We start from the raw sequence: 21,329 nt of genomic DNA on the forward strand, positions 1-21,329 counted from the left end.
AAAGAAATGAAATCAATCCACAAGAAGGAAAGGAAGAAACAGAAAACAGGATACTAATATTCCTGCTCTGATACCATGTAGAAAAACATAATTTGATGGAGCAAGTTTTCTATTGTGATGAACCTTTACAGGAATGAAAATACATATAGACAAAGGAAAGAGAAAAAGATCTAATAGAATTCAAATAGGAACAAACGTGAAATGCAAGATGGCAAGATGCCATATCTGCATCAAATCTTCTCTAAATTTTCTCTGTATCAAATCTTCTCTAATCATATCTACGCCAAAACTATACCAAATCTTCTCTAAATCTTCTCTCTAAACGTATCTACACCAAAACTTCAAAAATATCTACACTACTTAAAACTTCAATAGTATCTTTTCTTCTTCTTTGACTAACACTTGTCTCAATCTCCTAAAAGTCCAACTTGATTGATGACCAAATTTCCTCTAATATATATATATATATATATATATATATATATATTATACAGATCCTATCCAGAGCGATGCCTAGCTCTGAAATTAAAGTGTGAGGTTGAAGTTTAGGGTCACTTTTCTGTCTCATATCCACATCTCGACCGTTCAATTTTTAGGTACTAATGTATAGATCATCTCTGCAAAATTTCAGCCAAATTGATGGTCGTTAAGGCATTGATAACTGCCTTAAAGCTAGTACGGTTCAGGTTGGACAGATTTAGTTTGTCTATTGGTTTAAGCAAGTTAGATACCTTAAAGAGCATTAATATATTTGGCTGAAATTTTGCAGAGATGATCTATACATTACTACTTAAAAGTGAATGGTCGAGATGTGGATATGAGACCGAAAAGTGACCATAAACTTCAACCTCGCACTTTAATTTCAGAGCGAGGTATCGCTCTGGATATATATATATATATATATATATATATATATATATATATATACACATATTCTATCCAGAACGAGGCATCGCTTTGAAATTTCAGAGCGAGGTTAGGGTTTAGGGTCACTTTTCGGTCGCATATTCACATCTCAACCGTTCAGTTTTTAGGTACTAATGTATAGATCATCTTTGCAAAATTTCAACGTTAAGGTATCTAACTCGCTTAAACCAATGGACGATATGAATCTGTCCAACCTGAACCGTACTAGCTTTAAGGCAGTTATCAATGCCTTAATGACCATCAATTTGGCTGAAATTTTGCAGAGATGATCTATACATTAGTACCTAGAAACTGAACGGTTGAGATGTGGATATGCGACCGAAAAATGACCCTAAACCCTAACCTCGCTCTGAAATTTCAAAGCGATGCCTCGCTTTAGATAGGATCTGTATATATATATATATATATATATATATATATATATATCTATATATATATCTATATATATATATATATAAGAACTTAAATGTGTTCATGCTTAGGAAAAACTGCTTCAAAATTATGTACTTCCAAACAATTCCAACAAGGCTGAAAATTTCTCTTCCTGCTTGCCATGACTTATGGGGATCAAATCTTAGAGCTTCTTATTATTATTATTATTGTTTAAAAGTCTAAAAAAAAAAAATTATTGTTAAAAGAATTTAATCTCTTTTTTTTTTTTTGAGGGAAAATGAAGATATATATATTCCTGTGATAAAAAATCATAATGACCATATAAGGTCAATCTAGGGTCTCCGAAGATCACCCATTATATTCATTGCTTTAGTTAGGCAAACTTCCTAAAGGAAGATGCAAAAACTAAACTCCAAAAAGGAAAATGCAAAGAAAAACAACTAACAATTATATTATTCCTATACAACCCTAGTTCTCCCCATCTGCCCTGACTAACTTAGGGCCTAAGACCTCTTGGTGCACCCTTCCACTCTACCCGGTTGTGAATAGCTTCAAAGTAGAGTTGTGTTGAGTCCCGTCCAAAATAGGCTCGCCAAAGGGCCCAGCAACTAATCCAGCCCAAGTCAAAGAGAGGAAGGAAAGTTGCCTTGACCCAATAGGCCCAACCCACTCCGACTACCCTCATCCTTGAACCCAAACCCAATAGAATTTAATCTCTTTTTTGAAAGAGATGTTGGAAATTAAATTTCATTAAATGAATGATATGCCACATCATTTGGGATGCAAATTTGAATCCATAAATTTGGGATGTGTAACATCACTCATAAAATTAATACAAATCATATATTCAACAAAGTCCATGAAGTTTGAAAAGCTTACGCACAATCTTTTAAAATGTGAATTTTTTTTTTCCTTTTATTAAAGAGGATCAAAGGATTTCACTCATACCATATGGTGACCTCAAACCCTAAAATGTGAATTGTGTTGAAGGAAAATCAAGTTTAGTGTGCCTTATCAAACTAGGAATAGGAATAGGAGAGAAGGTTCTAGATTTCCCAATCCTACACGGATTGGTATTCCTTGTAACATTAGATTATGCACTTTGTAATCCCTATATATAGGGCTCCTATTCTCTATAATGATATACACTTCTCTCATCAATCTCTCTCAATACCAATATACTTAAACACGTTATCAGCACGACTCTAGCCACAAAAACAGAAAACTAAAAACCCTAAAAAAAAATTCTTCTCACCGAAACCTGCCGCAAGCACTTGCCTGCAATTCTCTGCCTACCTGCGTGCCTACTGCCCCTGCAGCACCTAGCCCCTTGCTAGCCCGCCTGCTCCTGCAGCCCTCTCGGCCTGCCTACCTGCCAGCGAGCCCCCGCGCCCAGTTCGCTGCCCTGCAGCTCCGCGCCCGTGCGTCTACCCCACGCTGCCCCTGCAGCGTCCCCGCACGCACACCTGCGCACACCTGCGCCCGCTGCTGCCCCGCGCGCACACCTGCGCCCGCTGCTGCCCCGCGCACACCTACGCACCCTGCTTCCCTACGCACACCTGCGCACGCTGCTGCCCCACCTACTCACCCGTGCACCTGCAGCCCTACACCACTGCTGCTGCTCCTGCAGTTTGCCTCCGCTGCTCCTGCACCACTACTACCACCGCAGCCCCTGCTGCCCCGCATTCGCTGCACGCCTCTACTAGGATTGCTTCGCTCCATCACGCCTGCATCGACACGCGCGTGATCCAAATACAAGTAAGTATTCAAAAGAGTAAGTTTTTTGAAGTTCCTATAATTCGGAATTTATATTTCTTATTCTTTTCTCGGGGACTTGAAAACCTCCCTTCTTCTACATCCCACCTTTCTTATAACGTGGGTTCGATCTTTGAGAAAAGCGGAATCGTGGGGATTCACGCAATTAACGAACTAAGAGCGTTCGTAAGACTTCGGACTAAGAGCGTCCGTAAGCATCGATTAACGACCATATAAACATCATTGTTTCGGTATAATCCAATTATTCTTGGAAATCGATTTCTTGGTAGCATAGCTCGGAAATCTTATTATTTAGTTGTCGTGGAAGCATTGGCTCTGAAACTAACTTGTCCCTGTTTCATCTCTCGGGATGTCAAACATGAACAAACTCGATTTTGTTCCATTGGATTATGCAGGCAAAGGATATTTATACTGGGCCATTGACATTGCGACCCATCTTACTGCCCAAGATTTATTGCATACAATCCAAGAGCTTTGTCCTATAGAAACAGCTCCAGACCCTCAAACTGAGAAAGATAATTCCAAGGCACTTGCCTTTATGAAACGTCACATGGATAGTGACCTCCAGTTTGAGTTCATAAATGAGGATAGCGCTATAAAGCTTTGGCAAGCGCTTCGCGAACGATATGGCAATATTCGTGACTCCATCCTTCCGAATACAGAAGCAGAATGGAACGATCTTCGCTTCTCTGAATTTGACACTGTCATGCAATTTTATTCAGAAGCTCTCAGCATCAAAGCAATGATGCATCTCTGTGGAAAAACAATCACAGAAGACCAATTGATTGAGAAAACCCTCAATACCTTCCCCGTCTATGCTATGAGGTCCTCTGACTTATTCCGGACTCATGTAAATGCAAGACGGATCACAAGTTTCCAACAGCTTATTGCAGCTATGGCCACTGCTGAAAGACATGGCAATGAACTTGTGAAAAGAGAAATTGATAGGCTTCAAGATAGCTATCAAGAGCATCGTCCTATGGCTAGAGAAAGTCGCCATCGACGTCATGATCCATACGATCGAAATGCTCAAGAAGGTAATCGCTCAAGGCGACAATCCCACGACCGTAGGAGGCGTGATTTTGAGGGAAATAGGGTTGGAAACCATGGAGCCAACGTTGGCCATGGGCACCACTTTCCAACGCCACCAGTCCTAGGGACTATGCATATTGCGCCAATGCGCCTCAATCAAGGGAGAATCCTCTTTATGGTGTCTATTTCTGATATGGAACGTCTGATCAATGGACCTGAATTTGCAATGTACCTACGAAGGTAGTCGCATCATGGTGATCAAGACTTCGAGTTCACAAAGACTTTAAATCTGGCGATGAAGACAAAATACCGCAGATTTTTATTTATAGTCTTTTATTTTTCCAAGAATCATGTAATGGCAATTATGCCTTAAATCAATAACATGACTTATTGTATTAACTTTTTCCCTCTAGGCGTACTCAAGAGTACTTGTGATGTCTAGGCAAGGTTTGATCTGAGAGAACGGTTTTAAAAGTGAGCAACGCTCCACCAAAATCTCACCTTACCTTACCTGGTCACAACAAAATTGAAATTACCGAACGGATTAAGTGACTACGATTTGTCTACTATTTGATTTTATATTGGATTAGATTTTAGTCAAGAAACTTTGATGTAATCATTGGCTATCATTAATAAAGTATCGACTTATTTTATTCAAATGTCTTGGACATATTCTAAATTCGAACTTTATTATTTTTCAGTATGTTTCCCGGAGAGCTCGAATGCCTCGTGGATAGTGCCACTACACATACCATCCTTCGAAACAGGCAGCTATTCCTATGGATGGCGCCTACTCGATCTTCTGTGACTACGATGGCTGGACCATCTCAATTGATTCATGGTCGAGGACCAGCTCAATTTATGTTGCCTAATGGCACTACTTTGAATGTCACCGAAGCTCTTTATGCTCCTAGGGCAGGAAGAACCCTATTGAGCTTCAAAGATATAAGAGCCAATGGTTTTCATGTGGAAACACATTGTGAGAATGGACAAGAGTTCCTTTGCATCACCTCTAATGACTACGGACATAAACGAGTCTTAGAGAAACTTATGTGTCGCTCTAGTGGGTTGTATGCAACCACTATTCGAGTCATTGAATCCAACCATGTCATGAGAGATGATTTATGGGATTCCGACACATATAGGCTTTGGCACGACCGTTTGGGACACCCAGGTCGTGACATGATGATCCGTATATTAAAGACTTCACACGGACATCCCTTTTTCAGAACGAAAGGAAGTAAAAATCGACATTTGGATCAAGGAAGAGCACCTGCGCCTCACGGCGCCTTCCCCCTTCAAGTCCGGCCACCACTAGCCGGCGCCGCCATCCCCCTGCGGCTCCAGGGTGGCTTTGACGCCACCCCTGCTCCCCTGACTCCAATTTCTGCTTCTAAAGTCAAAAGTGACTTCATGGCTCAACCAAAATCCTCATTGGTTATTTCTAAAGCCCATTATTCGTTCTGCAAAGCCTGCTCTTTAGCAAAGTTAGGATCGAGACCATCCTATGCAAAGGACACCAAAGAAAATATACCATTCTTGCAAAGAATCCAAGGTGATATTTGTGGACCTATTCAACCACCATGCGGACCATTTAGATATTTTATGGTGTTGGTTGATGCATCGACATGCTGGTCACATGTCATGCTATTGTCCACAAGGAACGCTGCATTTGCTAAACTCCTAGCACAAATAATTAAGTTACGGGCTCACCACCCTGATCATCCCATTAAGTCTATAAGATTAGACAATGCTGGGGAGTTTACATCGAAGACTTTTGATGATTATTGCATGTCCATTGGGATTGATGTTGAACATCCTGTTCCTCATGTTCATACCCAAAATGGTCTCGCAGAAGCCATCATTAAACGACTACAAATGGTTGCTCGAGCATTGGTGATGCGCACCAATCTCCCTATTTCTGCTTGGGGCTATGCAATATTGCATGCAGCTGTGCTTATTCGTCTGAGGCCCACTGCCACCCAACCCTTCTCTGCGTCCCAGATGGTTACTGGGTATGAGCCTGATGTCTCACACTTACGCATATTTGGGTGTGCAGTCTATGTGCCTATTGCGCCGCCACAGCGCACCAAAATGGGTCCTCAAAGACGATTAGGCCTTTATGTTGGATATGATTCTCCAACGATTATCCGCTACATAGAACCCTTGACAGGCGATCTCTTTACCGCTAGATTTGCGGATTGTCACTTCGATGAGACAGTCTTCCCATCGTTAGGGGGAGATAAGAACATCAATGTTCAACAGGAACGACCGGAATTGTCGTGGTCTGTCCCCACTCTGTCTCATCTTGATCCCCGAACCGCACAGTCCGAAATTGAAGTGCGGAGAATTCTCGATCTTCAGAACGTAGCAGAATCGATGCCTGATGCGTTTTCTGATATCGCTAAAGTGACGAGATCACACATACCTGCGGCAAACGTGCCTGCAAGGATTGATGTCCCTAAAACTAGAGGACATGACGCTAACTCAAGAGGATTTGAGCATGGCGCCAACGTCCCCCCTCACAGTGATGGTGACGTTGTGGCTAGGCCCATGGCTCCTGCCAGGAAGCGCGGGAGGCCTATAGGTTCGATGGATTCTCGCCCAAGAAAGAAAGCGAGTTTGGCACAGAATAATCCATTAATCATCGATATAAATAATCCATCTCATGAGAATATTCCGGATTATGGTTATGTCCAAGAGACATCATTGGGGGACGCTCCAATGTCAGAACCAACTCCAGAGAATAGAGAGATCTCCATAAATTACACTAGTGTACATGAGATGATGGATAGAAATTCTATGGCGATTGATGATGCATTTGCATATCATATTGCAAAAGGAATTATAGAATATGATGATATCGAACCTCGCTCTGTTGAAGAATGTCAACAAAGAGCGGATTGGCCTAAATGGAAAGATGCAATCCAGGTTGAATTGGATTCACTAACAAAGAGACAGGTATTTGGGCCTGTAACGCAGACACCCCCAAGTGTAAAGCCTGTTGGCCATAAATGGGTCTTTGTTAGAAAGCGTAATGAGAAAAACGAGGTTGTTAGATACAAAGCCCGCCTTGTGGCGCAAGGTTTCTCACAACGCCCTGGAATTGACTACGAGGAGACATATTCTCCCGTAATGGACGTTATAACGTTCCGCTACCTTGTCAGTTTGGTAGTTTCCGAAAAACTTGACATGCAGCTTATGGATGTGGTTACAGCATATCTCTATGGGGATCTAGATTCAGAGATATATATGAAGGTTCCAGATGGACTTCAATTACCCAAATCAAGTGGCTCTAAACCACGGAGCGCGTTTTCAATAAGATTAAAACGCTCACTATATGGATTAAAACAATCCGGACGGATGTGGTATAACCGTCTAAGTGACTACTTGATTGGGAAGGGATATATTAACAATGAAATATGCCCATGCGTGTTCATTAAAAGAACAAGTTCCGGATTTGCAATCGTAGCAGTTTATGTCGATGACATGAACCTAATTGGAACTCTAGATGAGTTAAAGGAAACTGCTAATTACTTGAAATCCGAATTTGAGATGAAAGATCTTGGGAAAACACGGTTTTGTCTCGGTTTAGAACTCGAGCACCGTAGTGATGGAATCTTGATCCATCAGTCTGCATATACTCAGAAAATTCTAAGGCGCTTTAATGAAGATAAAGCAAAGCCTGCAAGTACTCCCATGATCGGCCGTAGTCTTGAGCCCGGAAAAGATCCGTTTCGTCCAAGGGATGAGGACGAAGAACCCCTAGAGGCCGAAGTGCCCTATTTAAGTGCAATAGGCGCATTATTGTACTTAGCTCAATGCACAAGACCGGATATCTCATTCGCAGTGAACTTGTTAGCTCGACACAGCTCTGCGCCAACACGCCGCCATTGGATTGGTGTAAAGACCATCTTTCGATACCTAAGAGGTACGATTGATATGGGCCTATTCTATCCCTACAGAGAGAAAAGGAATGACGGAAAATTGGGATCGGACCCAAAAAGGCAAAACGCCCCCGTCCATGGAATGGCCGCCGGCCATGTTGCCGGCGCCGGCGCCGCCGCCGCTCATGGTGGCCGGCGTCCTCCTATCTCCCTCCATCAAAACGACAATGATGTCTTGATGGGCTTTGCTGATGCAGGGTACCTCTCTGACCCTCACAAAGGTCGCTCCCAAACAGGTTATGTCTTTACCATGGGAAGCACTGCGATATCTTGGAGGTCTACGAAACAGACCCTTGTTGCTACTTCCTCAAATCATGCAGAGATTATTGCTCTACATGAAGCTGTACGTGAATGTGTATGGTTAAGGTCTGTAATTCGACACATTCAAGGAAGTTGTGGTTTGAAGTCTACCACAGATGACCCTACATGCATTTATGAGGATAATGCAGCTTGTATTGAACAAATGAAGTTAGGTTTCATCAAGGGCGACAACACCAAGCATATATCGCCTAAGTTCTTTTATAATCAGCAACAACAATCACTTCTAAAGATTGAAGTGAATCAAATCCGATCAGAGGATAATGTAGCGGACTTATTCACTAAGTCGTTACCTAAATCCACCTTCGAGAAACATGTGAAGAGCATCGGATTGAGAAAGTTATCCGAACTCCCACGATTGTAGCAATCAGGGGGAGATATCGACATCAGGGGGAGTTATGATGTCTACATGTTCGATCTCGAAGAGTGAAGGACGTGTTGTGCTCTTTTTGTCCTTCGACCAGGATTATTTTTGTCCCACAGGGTTTTTGTTACCTGGCAAGGTTTTTAACGAGGCAACGGATGAAGCGTCACTACCAAGTTTGAGCGGCACAAGGGGGAGTGTTGAAGGAAAATCAAGTTTAGTGTGCCTTATCAAACTAGGAATAGGAATAGGAGAGAAGGTTCTAGATTTCCCAATCCTACACGGATTGGTATTCCTTGTAACATTAGATTATGCACTTTGTAATCCCTATATATAGGGCTCCTATTCTCTATAATGATATACACTTCTCTCATCAATCTCTCTCAATACCAATATACTTAAACAAATTGAACCTGAATGAATTGTATCTTAAAAAAAAAACCTAAATTGTAGGGATGACTTGCCAATAATTAGAGGACGAGTTGTACAAGTAACAAAATCTGCCAACCAAATGCAGGAGCAGAAGTTATTCCAGTATTCGTTTACCCTTGACATCATTGAGCACTCTTTCAATGTGAGGGAGTTCCTCAATGCTGTTGTCTATTTTGCTCGATGATTCCGTCTCACCGTGATGGTATTGCTTATTTTTCCCTTTATTATCTGACGACAACGCCATGTAGTGCACTAGGGTCTGTTTAAACTCTTCCTCATCACGCTGATGCATAAGATGAAGCCCACACATGTGCACACTAAATACTTTGTGATCACTTGCAATTGAAGCCGTCAGAACACCGCATTCATTCAAATGATCTGAAAACCACGCTCGTGGTATATAGGATAGCCAAATGAATCCTCCAAGATGCAACCACATGAATTCTTCATTGGTGGTGCAGTAGTCATGGAGAGACTCTAGACTGCCTCTCTCTGATTCCAAATGACATATCAGGTGGTGGGAAATTGCTTGAATGTCCAAAGTGTCAAGGTCGTCAATCGGATGCTCCATGACCGAGAAGTATGAACATACAGCCAATCCTATCCAATCACTATCTCTGTTTAGATTTGGTGGTAGCGGGATTGTCACGGTTGAGCCACTTCTTTGATCGCCTAACCACTCTAGATTTATGCTTGAAGGGAAACAAAAATTGAATATTGAGTGGCGATCAAAGTGCTGTAAAAGAGGACAGATAAGTTGTCAAGGTGTATAGAGAGAGAGAGAGAGAGAGAGAGAGAGAGAGAGAGAGAGAGAGAGAGAGAGAGAGAGGGAGTCATACGTACCCCTTTCTTGTAATTCAACCATTCTAATCTTTCAAGATGAGGTTCCACAACGAAGCTGCTAGGAATGCTTGATGATCCTGCATCACCTGCAGGGCATTGCTTGTCATCTCCTTTATTGCCAGGCAGCGAGGTCATACAGTGCAATATGCTCTGCTTAAACTCTTCCATATCATGCTGATATACACAACGGACCTCACAGTTATGCACCCTAAAGCTTTCATGATCACTTGCAATTGAAGTCTCGAGGACACTGCATTCATTCAACTGATCCAAAAACCAATCTCGTGGTATATAGGATACCCAAATGAATCCTCCAAAATGCAACCACTGGAATTCTTCATTGGTGGTGCAATAGTTATGGAGAGGTTCTATACTACCTCTTTCTGACTCCAAATGACATATCAGGTGGTGGGGATTTCCTGAATGTAATTTTTCAAGGTCGGCAGTTGGATGCTCCACGACTGAGAAGGATGCACATAAAGTCAATCCTATCCAATTAGCATCACTATGCAAGTTTGGTGGTAGTGGGACTGTTACTGAGGAGCCATTGCTTTGATGCCCAAACCACTCTAGAGCTACAGTTGCAGGGAAACAAAAATTATGTACCGAGTAACGATCAAAGTCCTGTGAAGGAGGAGAAACAAGTTGTTAGATATATATAATAGGCTTATCATTAGGCTTTTCTAATATTTCAAGATGAGGTCTTACAATGTAGCTGCCAGTTCTAGGAGATGATCCCACCTTGCAGTCCTGGAATTGCTTTTTTTTCCCTTGATCAATATCAGACAAGGAGGTTATGTAGTGCATTATGGTCTGCTTAAACCCTTCCTCATCTTGCAGATATAAAAGACGGAGACCACACCTATGCACACACAAGCTTCCACGGTCACTTCCAATTGAAGCCTCCAGGTGGCTGCGTTCATTCAACTGATCTAAAAACCACCATCGTGGTATATAGGACAACCAAATGAATCCTCCCATATGATATAACCACTCAAATTCTTGGTTGGTGGTGCAATAGCCATGAAGAGACTCCAGACAACCTCTATCAGTTTCAAGAAGACATGTAAGGTTGTGAGAAATTTCTTGATCCAAATTGTCAAGGTCGGTAGTTGTATGGTTGAGGACTGAAAAGTATGCACATAAAGCTAGTCCTGTCCAATTGGGGTCATCATACAGATATGATGGTAGAGAGATTGTTACAGAGGACCCACTGCTTGGATGCCCAAACCACTCTGCAATTTCATTAGGAGGGAAACAAGAATTGTATTTCAAGTAACGATCAAAACCCTGCAAAATGAAAAATATACAAAAGACGTACGTTACATTAGAGAGAGAGACAGAGAGACAAAGGGAGACAGAGATAGCGCAAACAGTCAAATTAAAGCTTTTATATACCAGGATCTGATTATCCAAGCGCATGTTATTGAAACGGTCAAAGGAAGGGCCAAAGTCCGGTAGCTGAAACTTGAAATCACCAATTGCACTTGTTTCGTCCCCATGAACGGGCCTTCTTTCTCTTTCATGTTGGGAGCCGTCAGCAGGAAAGAAGATAGAACCTCTAAAAGTCAGAGTAGTCTCACCGGAATCTACAGGCCCCAAAGCCACAGGAAGACGAACTTGGCGTAATGACCTGCCCTCACTGGATTTAGCTGCCTCGAGCAAATTCGTAATCATAGCTGTCATTCCAGCATTGTTACCTAATTTCGTGGCAACTGTCAAATCACCAATTCCGTAGTAAACAGGCTGACTAGTCACAGCGCAGTGGGCAATTGTTTGGACTAAGCCGTTCAAGTCTTGGTCGTATACTAGATGCATCCCACATATATCAACCTGCACACCTAGAGTGGTGGATCCAAATAAAGCTTGAATGCAACGACACCGGTTCAATCGTTCTGGAAAACGTGCTCGTGGTACATGAATAAGAAGGAGTCGATTTGACCCCATCAAATTGTCATCGAAGGGGGAACGTAACACTAGGCGATGTATCAATTGGTTCGGACCCACGGCTTCATTAGATGTATGAAATTGACACTCAAAGAATGATAATCTGTGGCTAAGGCTAACACCTGGAGGCAAAGTGCAAACAACATAGAGAGCAAATCCTACCCAATTCTCATCATTATGCAGCTCTGGAGGAAGAGGGGAGCTCACTACACAACCAGTACCTTGTTCACTAAACCAAGCTAATTTTTCTCCCAGAGGCAAAATAAAACCATAATCATAGCGACGTGGGTTGCCCCCCTGCAAGCAAAGACATACATACATTAGTAAACAGTGATTTTTGTTTACTCATGCGTCATGACATTAGTAAATCAGCTGTCTGATCTGGATACTATTCCCTAGGTTCCTAGTGTTGATGTTAAGTCCTTCTTACTTCAACTATGAAGTATTAAAGAATCTAGATATTTTGGTCTGTAATCAAACTATTAATCTGGTTTAGTAGCGGATCCTTGATGACCGCAAGTTGGTTAGGTAGGGTTAATTTGTGTATGTACTATATAAGGGATAACCTTATCTTGAAGTGGTAGAGAACTAGATACGAGATTACAAGCACCTAAGTTGGCTGCACTCTCTTCTTTCTTGATTCAGTTGACTTCAACATAAACTCCTATATATGTTGTGTTTGTGATTGTGGTGTGCTCATTCATATCAAAAATATCAGTTTTAACACCTAAACCAGGAAATTGCAATGGATGTGCATGCGTGGTTTTGTGTCTGTGTATGAGAGAGAGAGAGAGAGAGAGAGAGAGAGAGAGAGAGAGAGAGAGAGAGCCAAACATGATACCTCAAATAGTTCTTCAACCAACGACACCACGTTTCTTCTCAATTGTCCTACAAGCCTGGCAGAAGTGCTATTAGTTTCTTGTTTTTGTACTTCTGGTTTAGTTTGAATCCTGCTCGTCGAAGGAATACTTCCCATTGCATCCACTAGATACCTATAACCTTTATTGCAATTGTCATGGTGAATATTCATTTTCTGGACAAATTCTGCCACTTCTTCCAAGTATATTAGACTCGCGGCACACCCTGTCACCTCCACCTCTGGGCTGCCTGGTACAATTGTAGCTCGGATGAAGCGTTTATTCGAAATTTCTACAAAATCACTTCTTGGTGTATAGTTCCAGTGCATAAATGATCCAACCCAATCGCAATCAGGGTAATTATGCACTAGGGGACGTTCAAGAGGATCTTCCGTTGTATAGAAATGAATACGGAAATTGCGATTCAAGTTTATTTGCGTTTGGTCATCAAGGAAGACATATGTTGTATCCAGAGAATCATGATGCTGCGTTACACAAGTAAAACACAGAGCAAATCCCATCCATGTACAGTTATCATCCAAATCCGGAGGCAGTGGGATTGTTATAGATGATCCAGTACTCCGACGGCTCAACCATGCAGGAGTATCCTTTGATATATAACTGTATTCAAAATTACTACCGCGATAAATTGCACCCTATAAAATATAAGGAAAGAAAAATCAGCAAAAAAGAAGAACTTAAATTAGTACAGTAACAAGAGGGAGATAGAGAGACGACCTCGAAGAATGTTTGACAGAATGGCCTCCGAAGATGTGGATCAGGTAAGTCAATCCACTGAGGCTTGGCTTCACCACTTTGGCAATTTATAACACTAAATCCTGCAGCAGTGGAAGTCCACACCGTTAATTTATTCGAATGTGTTCCCTGTAGGAGAGGACAATTCTGTGCCGTTACAACTCTTATACTTGATGGAAGTCTTGGCAATGATTGAAGGTTGCTACAATTATCCAATACAAGGTCTTCAAGCTGAGAAAGTTGAGAGATACTTTTTGGTATGGTCATGAAATTGTTTCCACTTAAATCTAGATACTGCAAAGAGGATACGCTTCCAAGATCATCTGGGATTGATCCTTCACACAGATTGCAGTTGCGAAGGTTTAATTTCTTCAAAGAGCATAAACCAGATGAAAATGAAGCAGGCAACTCGAAACCCACAGAGGATGGCAGTCCCTTACAACCAGCAAAAGATAAAACTTGCAGGTTTTTCAGATGTAGAATGGAGGAAGGAAATTGTGGTATAGCACTCCCACCTGCATGAAGCTCCTCTAAGTATTCTAAACACACCAAGCTTTCCGGCAACAAGGCAAGATTTGAACACCCTGAGAGGTTCAATATTTGAAGTGATGTCAAAGCGGTACAAATGACCTCTGGCAGACAAAGAAGGTTCTTGCATTCTTTGAGATTGAGCAGAGTAAGGCCAGTCAAATGTTTCATTGATGTTGGTAGCTCTTCTATAGCTGTCCCATTTAAGTGAAGTTCCCTTAATTGTTTCATTTCTTCCCCAAATTCTGGAAGGTTTTTCAGTTTGGAACATCCCGAAAGAATGAACTTTGTGAGAGATCTCAAGTTGATACTGTTGGGAAGAAGAGTAGTAAGGCATTCACAACCTTCCAGATTCAGCAAAATGAGCCGTTGCAGCACTCCAACAGAGAGGTCGACCTCAGACAATCTGGTACAACCTTTGAGGATTAGCCTCTCAAGCTTTGGCACTTTATCAAAGTCAGGGGTCTTGATCAAGTATTCACAGTCAGTAAGGTTGATTATCACCAACTTTTCCAAAGGCTGTAAAGAAATGGACAAGAAAAGTAGCAGGTAAATAAAGTGGATATAATTAGCATTTCAAGGTAGACATGCAGGATAAATAATCTTACCCTCTCAATTTCTTCCCACAATTGCTCTATTTCACTCTGATACAAATTCAGTTCAACAAGTTTATCAGGTTCAAAACATGAAGGCAGAGATTTTAAAGGATATCCGTGCCATTCCAAGAAGCTTAACTCATTTGAAAGAAACTCAAGGCATCCAGAAAATATCACATTGTAAATTTTCAACATTCTTAGACTTTCCATGTTTGCGAAGGGGTCTGCCTTCAAGTGCACGTTGTCTTGTTGAGGCGAGCATAAGAAGATACCTTTGACAGCATCTGTCCCCTAATAGACACAATAGAAACAACAATTTTCAAATGTGAAGTAGAAGCATCTTTGACAAGTCATTTCAGCAATAAATTGATGAAGGACCAAAAAATAAAACCGGAACCGAAATATACTCTTACTTAAAAAATTTATAACTAAAACAGTTTAATCTATTAAATATGAAACATAGGCATAACTTGAAACCAAAACCCATGCATGCTTTCTCAAACTTCATGAAATATTAGTAGCCACTAGCCACAAACTACAACATTCTGCAGTATAAGGAGTATTGTACTGAATGATTCTACGATATATTTCTCACCTTATTATTCCTAAGTAAAGGAAGGGCATCTGTATGAAGCCACAATCTGCTGCGCTTTCCTGGCTTTTGGGACTCTCCTCGAACAATTTCTCTGCCCATTTCTTGAAGTAAATCATGCATCCACAGTTTTCCTCCTATAATACTCACTAAATATCTCTCAAGGAGGATATTGATACTGATGTCCGGATAGTAGCCACAACTCTCAAATATCTTTTCTACACGACATGCATCCTCGCCTTTGAAGAAACATGCAGTGTCTAAAAATATTTCCTTCTCTGCTTGATTCTCTAATCCATCAAAACTGACTTTGAGAATATCAATGATTTTCCTCTCACCAGAATAATTGTAATCTTTCAATCTATTAAGCTTACTAGACCATTCTTTTACACTTCTTTTGAATAATGAGGAACCCAAAACTACAAGAGCCAAAGGAAGACCATCAATATAGTCTACAAATTTGTAAGCCAGCTCAGCAAATCCATCCAAAGGATGGTCTTTCTTAAATGCTTTCCGACAGAAGAGCAGAAGAGCTTCATCTTCAGTAAGTTTCTCAACCTTGTATATTTTGGGCTCATAGTTTATCAACAACCTTTCATCTCTTGTAGTTATGATGATTCTACTACCAGGACCGAATCGATCATACAAATTATCACCACTGCCAGCTACAGACTCTATTTGTTCTAATTCATCCACGTTGTCAAGAACGATAAGCACTCGTTTGCCACGCAATCTCCTGCTTATGACTTCATTGACATTCTTTATGTTTACTTTTCTATTCAACAAGTCATCACAAAGTTGTTCTTGGATATGAAATAAACTTTCACTCCTAGATATTTCTCCAACCTTAGAAATGAAACTAAAAGCTTCAAATTGATTGCGGATTCTTACAAAAAGAGCTTGTGCAACGGTTGTCTTACCAATCCCTGGCATGCCACAAATCCCAACTACACAAATTTCTTCCGACTCCATACACAAGTTCAATTCAATTTCTTTCACACGATCAATACCAACAAAGTCCTTCAAATCATTAGAGAATATATGGTTTGTGTAATTCAATGCACCAAAAATGCGTTCAACTATCCTTTGAATCACTTCTGTTTCGTGCCTGCAAAATGGATATAATATCATGTAAAGTATCGTGGCGAGTGAACTAATGCTTAAAGATGAAGAAATGCAAAAGTTACAATCAGCAAAATGATACATGCATCTGTTTCAATTATCCCAGGATACTAGGGATGGGAATAAGGTGAGTTGGAATACCATCCTCATCCCCAAGTTCATTCTCTGCCCCTTCTCTATTAAGGGAATAAGACCTCCATACCCGCCTTAATCTCTAATAAGAATTTAATTAATCAAACATTGTTTTTCTTATTTTCTTATCAAAACTTAAAATCAAGATACATAAATTTTTAATTTTAAAATACATACCAAAATGGATCTCGATTTGACCAAAAAAAATATTTTTATTATAACGTTAAATTACAAAAGAAAATGTAGGCACAAAAAAAAAGAAAAAAAAAAGATAAATTATTATTGGGGCCATTTTGGGGATGAGGATCAAAATATCATCTCTGCCTCATCCCTGATTTAAAAGAAAAAAAAATGGAGATCGGAAATCTCTATCCCTATTCCCCAATTATCTCCAAATTCCTCCCCCATTAGGGTCAGGAATCCAATGGAGATCCGCCAAGATTGTGAATTTTTTCCATCCCTACCTAGGACACAAAGCATCTAAAATGGTGCATAATATTTAGAAGGGAGAATATCACAAATGGTCACTTAACTATGACCCATTCGACACTTTGGTCACTCAATTTTCAAATATATTACTTTGGTCACTCAACTTTAATTTTGTTATTCACTTTAATCACTTCATTAATGGTTTTCATTAAAAAAAAAATATTTGCCACAATATTAATGATATTTTCATCCAACCAATTGTGAAAAATTGAGAAATCTGTATTAGAATGATTGAGAAAAGTGATTAAAATGAGATAAAATACCCTTTGGCTGACTAAAATGATTGACAGAGTAATAGTTGAGTGACCAAAGTGATATATTTGAAAATTGAGTAACAAAAGTGTCGAATGGGTCATAGTTGAGTGATCATATATTTGTGATATTCTCTCTATTTGGAAAATTAGAATACCCACAGGATTTTGTTTTTGACATATACTATACAAAGGGCCTTTCCACAAAACATCTTTATTTTTGGTCCTTTTAAGAGATTTTTTGTGGGAGTCATTAATTTTCGGGTCCTTGATTCAAAGCACTCTTACTTGCCCCAGCAACAGATTTTTATTCCCACTAACCCAATTTCAGAATTTAAATGACAAATCTATCCCCAGCCTAATTAAATAATTATGCAAATGCGACTCAAATTCTCTCTCCAACCAGCATGATGCATTCTCTCTCCTTCGATCTGAAAAATTATCTCTCTCTCTCTCTCTCTCTCTCTCTCTCTCTCAGCCATGAAGGTGCAGCCGGCGACTAGTTCGTGCAGCGTGCTCGGAGTTCCGGTACGTCACCTCCGTGCAGCTAGCTTGAAGTTCAGGTTCGTGCACCGAGCTCAGAGTTCGAGCCATCAATCATGCAGCCAGCGGAAGTCGGTTCCGGGTCTGCATCCAGAAAGAAGGGAGAAGAGGATGTGGGTGCCCAAATCAATTTTTTTAATTTTTTTTTTTAGTAAATTGAGGCAGATTTTTTTTTTTGGGTAAAATGGGGGTAGAAGGAAAGAAAAATGAAAAAAAAAATGTTAGGAGGCAATAGAGGTCTGTTAAATGTCTATTGGGGGGTAATAGACGTCTATTGGAGGGTAATATACGTTTTGAATTGATGTAATCTCTTTGTTTTTTTTCTTTAATCAAAGTTTTAGTTGTCTAATTTTAGGGAGATCGACTAGTTCATATTCCGGTAACCGAAAGTTCTATTGGGGGCAATAGACCTTTTCGGCGACCTATGTGATCTCTAACGACTTCTTTGGGGACCTTCGACTACATTTTCAGAGAAGTCCGGTGGGCAGCGACCAGTGACCGGAATCCGGCGGCTTGTGACCGAAATCCGGCGAAGTCTCCTATGGCTTCTCTCTCTTCCATTTCTCTCTCTCTCTCTCTCTCTCTCTCTCTCTCTCTCTAAGTAACAAAGAGGTGAGGGTAAAATAGTCTCAAAAAAATAAAAAAATAAAAAAAAACTTAATGGGGTATTAGGGAAGACTTTCTTAGAGTGCTTTGAGTAAAAAGGGAATTATAAAAACCTTAATGGGGTAAATGGGAAAAGAAATCCCTAGAAATGGGTAAATGGACAAATACCCAATTTTTCTCATTTATTTATTTAATGAAGAGGGACATAAATGGAAGGTTGATGAAAAAATGAGACAAGAAAATATACGGGATATTGACCATTTACACAATTTGAGCCTAAAAATTATCCACTTACTCCACTAAAAAGTTTTTAATCTCATTTACCCAATTTAAACATCAACGACAGTTTTGTTCTCATTTTAATTAACAAACTACTCTCTCTCTCTCTCTCTCTCTCTCTCTCTCTCTCTCTCTCTCTCTCTCTCTCTCTCTCTCTCTCTCTCTCTCAGTTCATTGCAGGAACTTCGCCGGCCAAGACCCTATGGTTGAACTACTCGGCCACAAAGTCCGATTACGTCCTTTGCCATCTCCAAGTTAGATTACTTCCTTTTCTTTATCTTTCTCCGTCTCCTCTCTGCCCCTCAATCTCTGACCGGCGGTGTGATGGATTGGTTGTCGTCGCCGTTGACCTTAACTTCATCTTTGATTTCGAGCACCACCGCCACGCGAAGAAGATGCAAGAAGAAGAGGATCGTCGCAATTGCAGCCTCTGTAAGTCCTAGAGTTCAGGTCCGGGTTTTGTTCCTGGTCGGGGCTTGCACCGGCATCTGTACGAGACCTCACGCCAACCACTTTAGTCTCGATCCAGCCAGTCCTTCAACCTCATCGCCCAAAAGTCGTCCTTTCCGACCTTGCTTCCCTATTTTCGTCGCCGACAAATTCAGCGTCTGCATTGCAGGTTTCGACATTTTTTTTCTTTTTCTTTTTTTGGTTTGAGATCGACGGCGTCTACACCATTATTATTATTTTTTTTGGGCAGACCACATGCTACAAGTTGTCTAGTATGAGAAAATATGCAGAAAATATGTTTTAATTCCTGTTATGTACTAGAATAACATCTATTTTGTAGATTTGTAACTGAATGTACTAAGGATTAACTGATATAATTATTTTGTTGGGGCAATGAACATTTTATTGAGAGGCAATAAATATATTATTAGGGGGCAATAAACATTTTATTGTGGGGTAGTAAACATTTTATTGGGGGCAGTAGACATTTTATTGGGGGCAATAAACTTTCTATTGAGGTTTATTGGGAGGCAATAATATTCTCCGGTGATCTATGAGATCTTTGACAACCTATTTAGGGACATCCGGCGATAGTGAAGGGATTTCGGCGATCTTCAATCAGAGTCTGACAATTACTGCCAGAATTCCGGCGACGGTGACCGGAATCCGGTGAAGTCTTTGTTGACTTAGAGAGTAACAAAGAGAGGGAGGGCAAAATTGTCTCAAAAATATACCCAAAAAAATAAAATAAAAAATACTTAATTGGGTATTAGGGCAAAAAATATGTAATTTGTTGGGTAATTGGGAAATCTTATAAGATACTTGGGTCAGTGGGGTTAATGTAGCTCAATTTTGGGTAAATGGACATTTTCCTGAAATATAAGAGTAAGCATTAAGTAATTAAGGCATGTATTTAAAATTTCTCAACAAGCATGCCCATTCAAAAATTGTGGCGAATTTTCAATTTAGGTTGAAGTCTAGTCAGGCTACTGTGTTACGAACTATCTATCTATTATCTAATAAAACCTGTTGAGACTGAAAATTTATGAGTATCAGTTTTTTGAAAGATGGACAAAATATGCCATGAATATAAAACTGTACTGACTAATGAATGAAAAAAAAAAAAAAAAAAAAAAGGAAAAAGAAAGAAAGAAGAAGTAACAGGGCAAAGGGCCGGGGAACCTTACCTAAAATTTCTTAAATCATATCCGGAGAGGCCAGCGACTTGAATCAAAGATTTTCTCCATCTTGTCACCTTTCCTGTGTCCCCTACGAAATTGTGTTCATGTTGAGCGAACGCTTCTTCAAAAGAATCTCCGGTCTGCTCTCGTACTTGAGATGGTGTCACGTCATAGAACACAGGCAAGATTATGAGTCCCCCGGGCTCATCCATGCGTTCAACCATTTCCGCTAGTTCATCTAGGCACCATGTTGAGGTTGCATAGTTTTTTGAAAGAATGATGACTGAAATTTCTGATTCCCGAATTGCTTTGGTGAGTTCCAACGAAATGGGTTTCCCACTCTCAAGTTGTTCATCATCCCTAAAAGTGTGGATTCCATTAAGAAATAAAGCCTTGTATAGGTGGTCAGTAAAACCTTTTCGGGTGTCCAAACCTCTAAAACTCAGGAAAACCTCAAATTTCCGTGGACGAGTGAAATGGGGCAAAGTTGAGGAGGTTTGAGTGGTGGTCATGGGAGAGCCACTGGTAATGGCAGGTTTGGCAAGTTTGAAAATAGTGTTTGCAGAACCAGGTAGCTGGGAATGATAACTAATTAAACTGAGTAATGAGAGCAATATATATAGGGCAAAAATTTGTATACCTTGTTTATTGTTTATTTGAAAGCATCTTGCTCTGATTGGTGCAAATTGCATACGCTGCACTTGAAAACAGCACAAACCCTGGTCTAAATCAATATTGTTATTTTATCAAAGTGCTCGGAATACTATAGCAAACAGCCAAAATAGCAGTAGGCGATCAAAAAGACGAGAAGAATAATAGCAAACAGCCAACAGTGTCGGTCGATTAATACAGAAGGAAATTAACGAGTAGTTTCTCAGTTATGCTACTTTCAAACCTCAATTATTATGAGTAACATTATTTTTGTATGTGATAACCATAAAGTTAATTTTATAAACTCAACTTGGCTG

The 21,329-nt window shown here is 40.4% G+C and overlaps 1 protein-coding gene across 1 annotated transcript; it reads right to left on the reverse strand.

Annotated features, from left to right (window-relative positions):
* Positions 1-9,057: 9,057 nt before the first annotated feature.
* Positions 9,058-20,928, reverse strand: LOC112182868. The gene is made up of 9 exons (XM_024321427.2): positions 20,368-20,928; positions 15,312-16,416; positions 14,729-15,007; positions 13,575-14,639; positions 12,821-13,492; positions 11,431-12,276; positions 10,741-11,322; positions 10,033-10,656; positions 9,058-9,925 (listed from the first exon to the last, which is right to left on the reverse strand). The coding sequence occupies exons 1-9, from the start codon at positions 20,871-20,873 to the stop codon at positions 9,284-9,286; spliced, it is 6,321 nt and encodes a 2,106-aa protein (XP_024177195.1). The 5' UTR covers positions 20,874-20,928; the 3' UTR covers positions 9,058-9,283.
* Between the last annotated feature and the right edge of the window lie 401 nt (positions 20,929-21,329).

The sequence above is a fragment of the Rosa chinensis genome, chromosome 1, assembly GCF_002994745.2.
Source record: "Rosa chinensis cultivar Old Blush chromosome 1, RchiOBHm-V2, whole genome shotgun sequence".
Taxonomy (NCBI): domain Eukaryota; kingdom Viridiplantae; phylum Streptophyta; class Magnoliopsida; order Rosales; family Rosaceae; genus Rosa; species Rosa chinensis.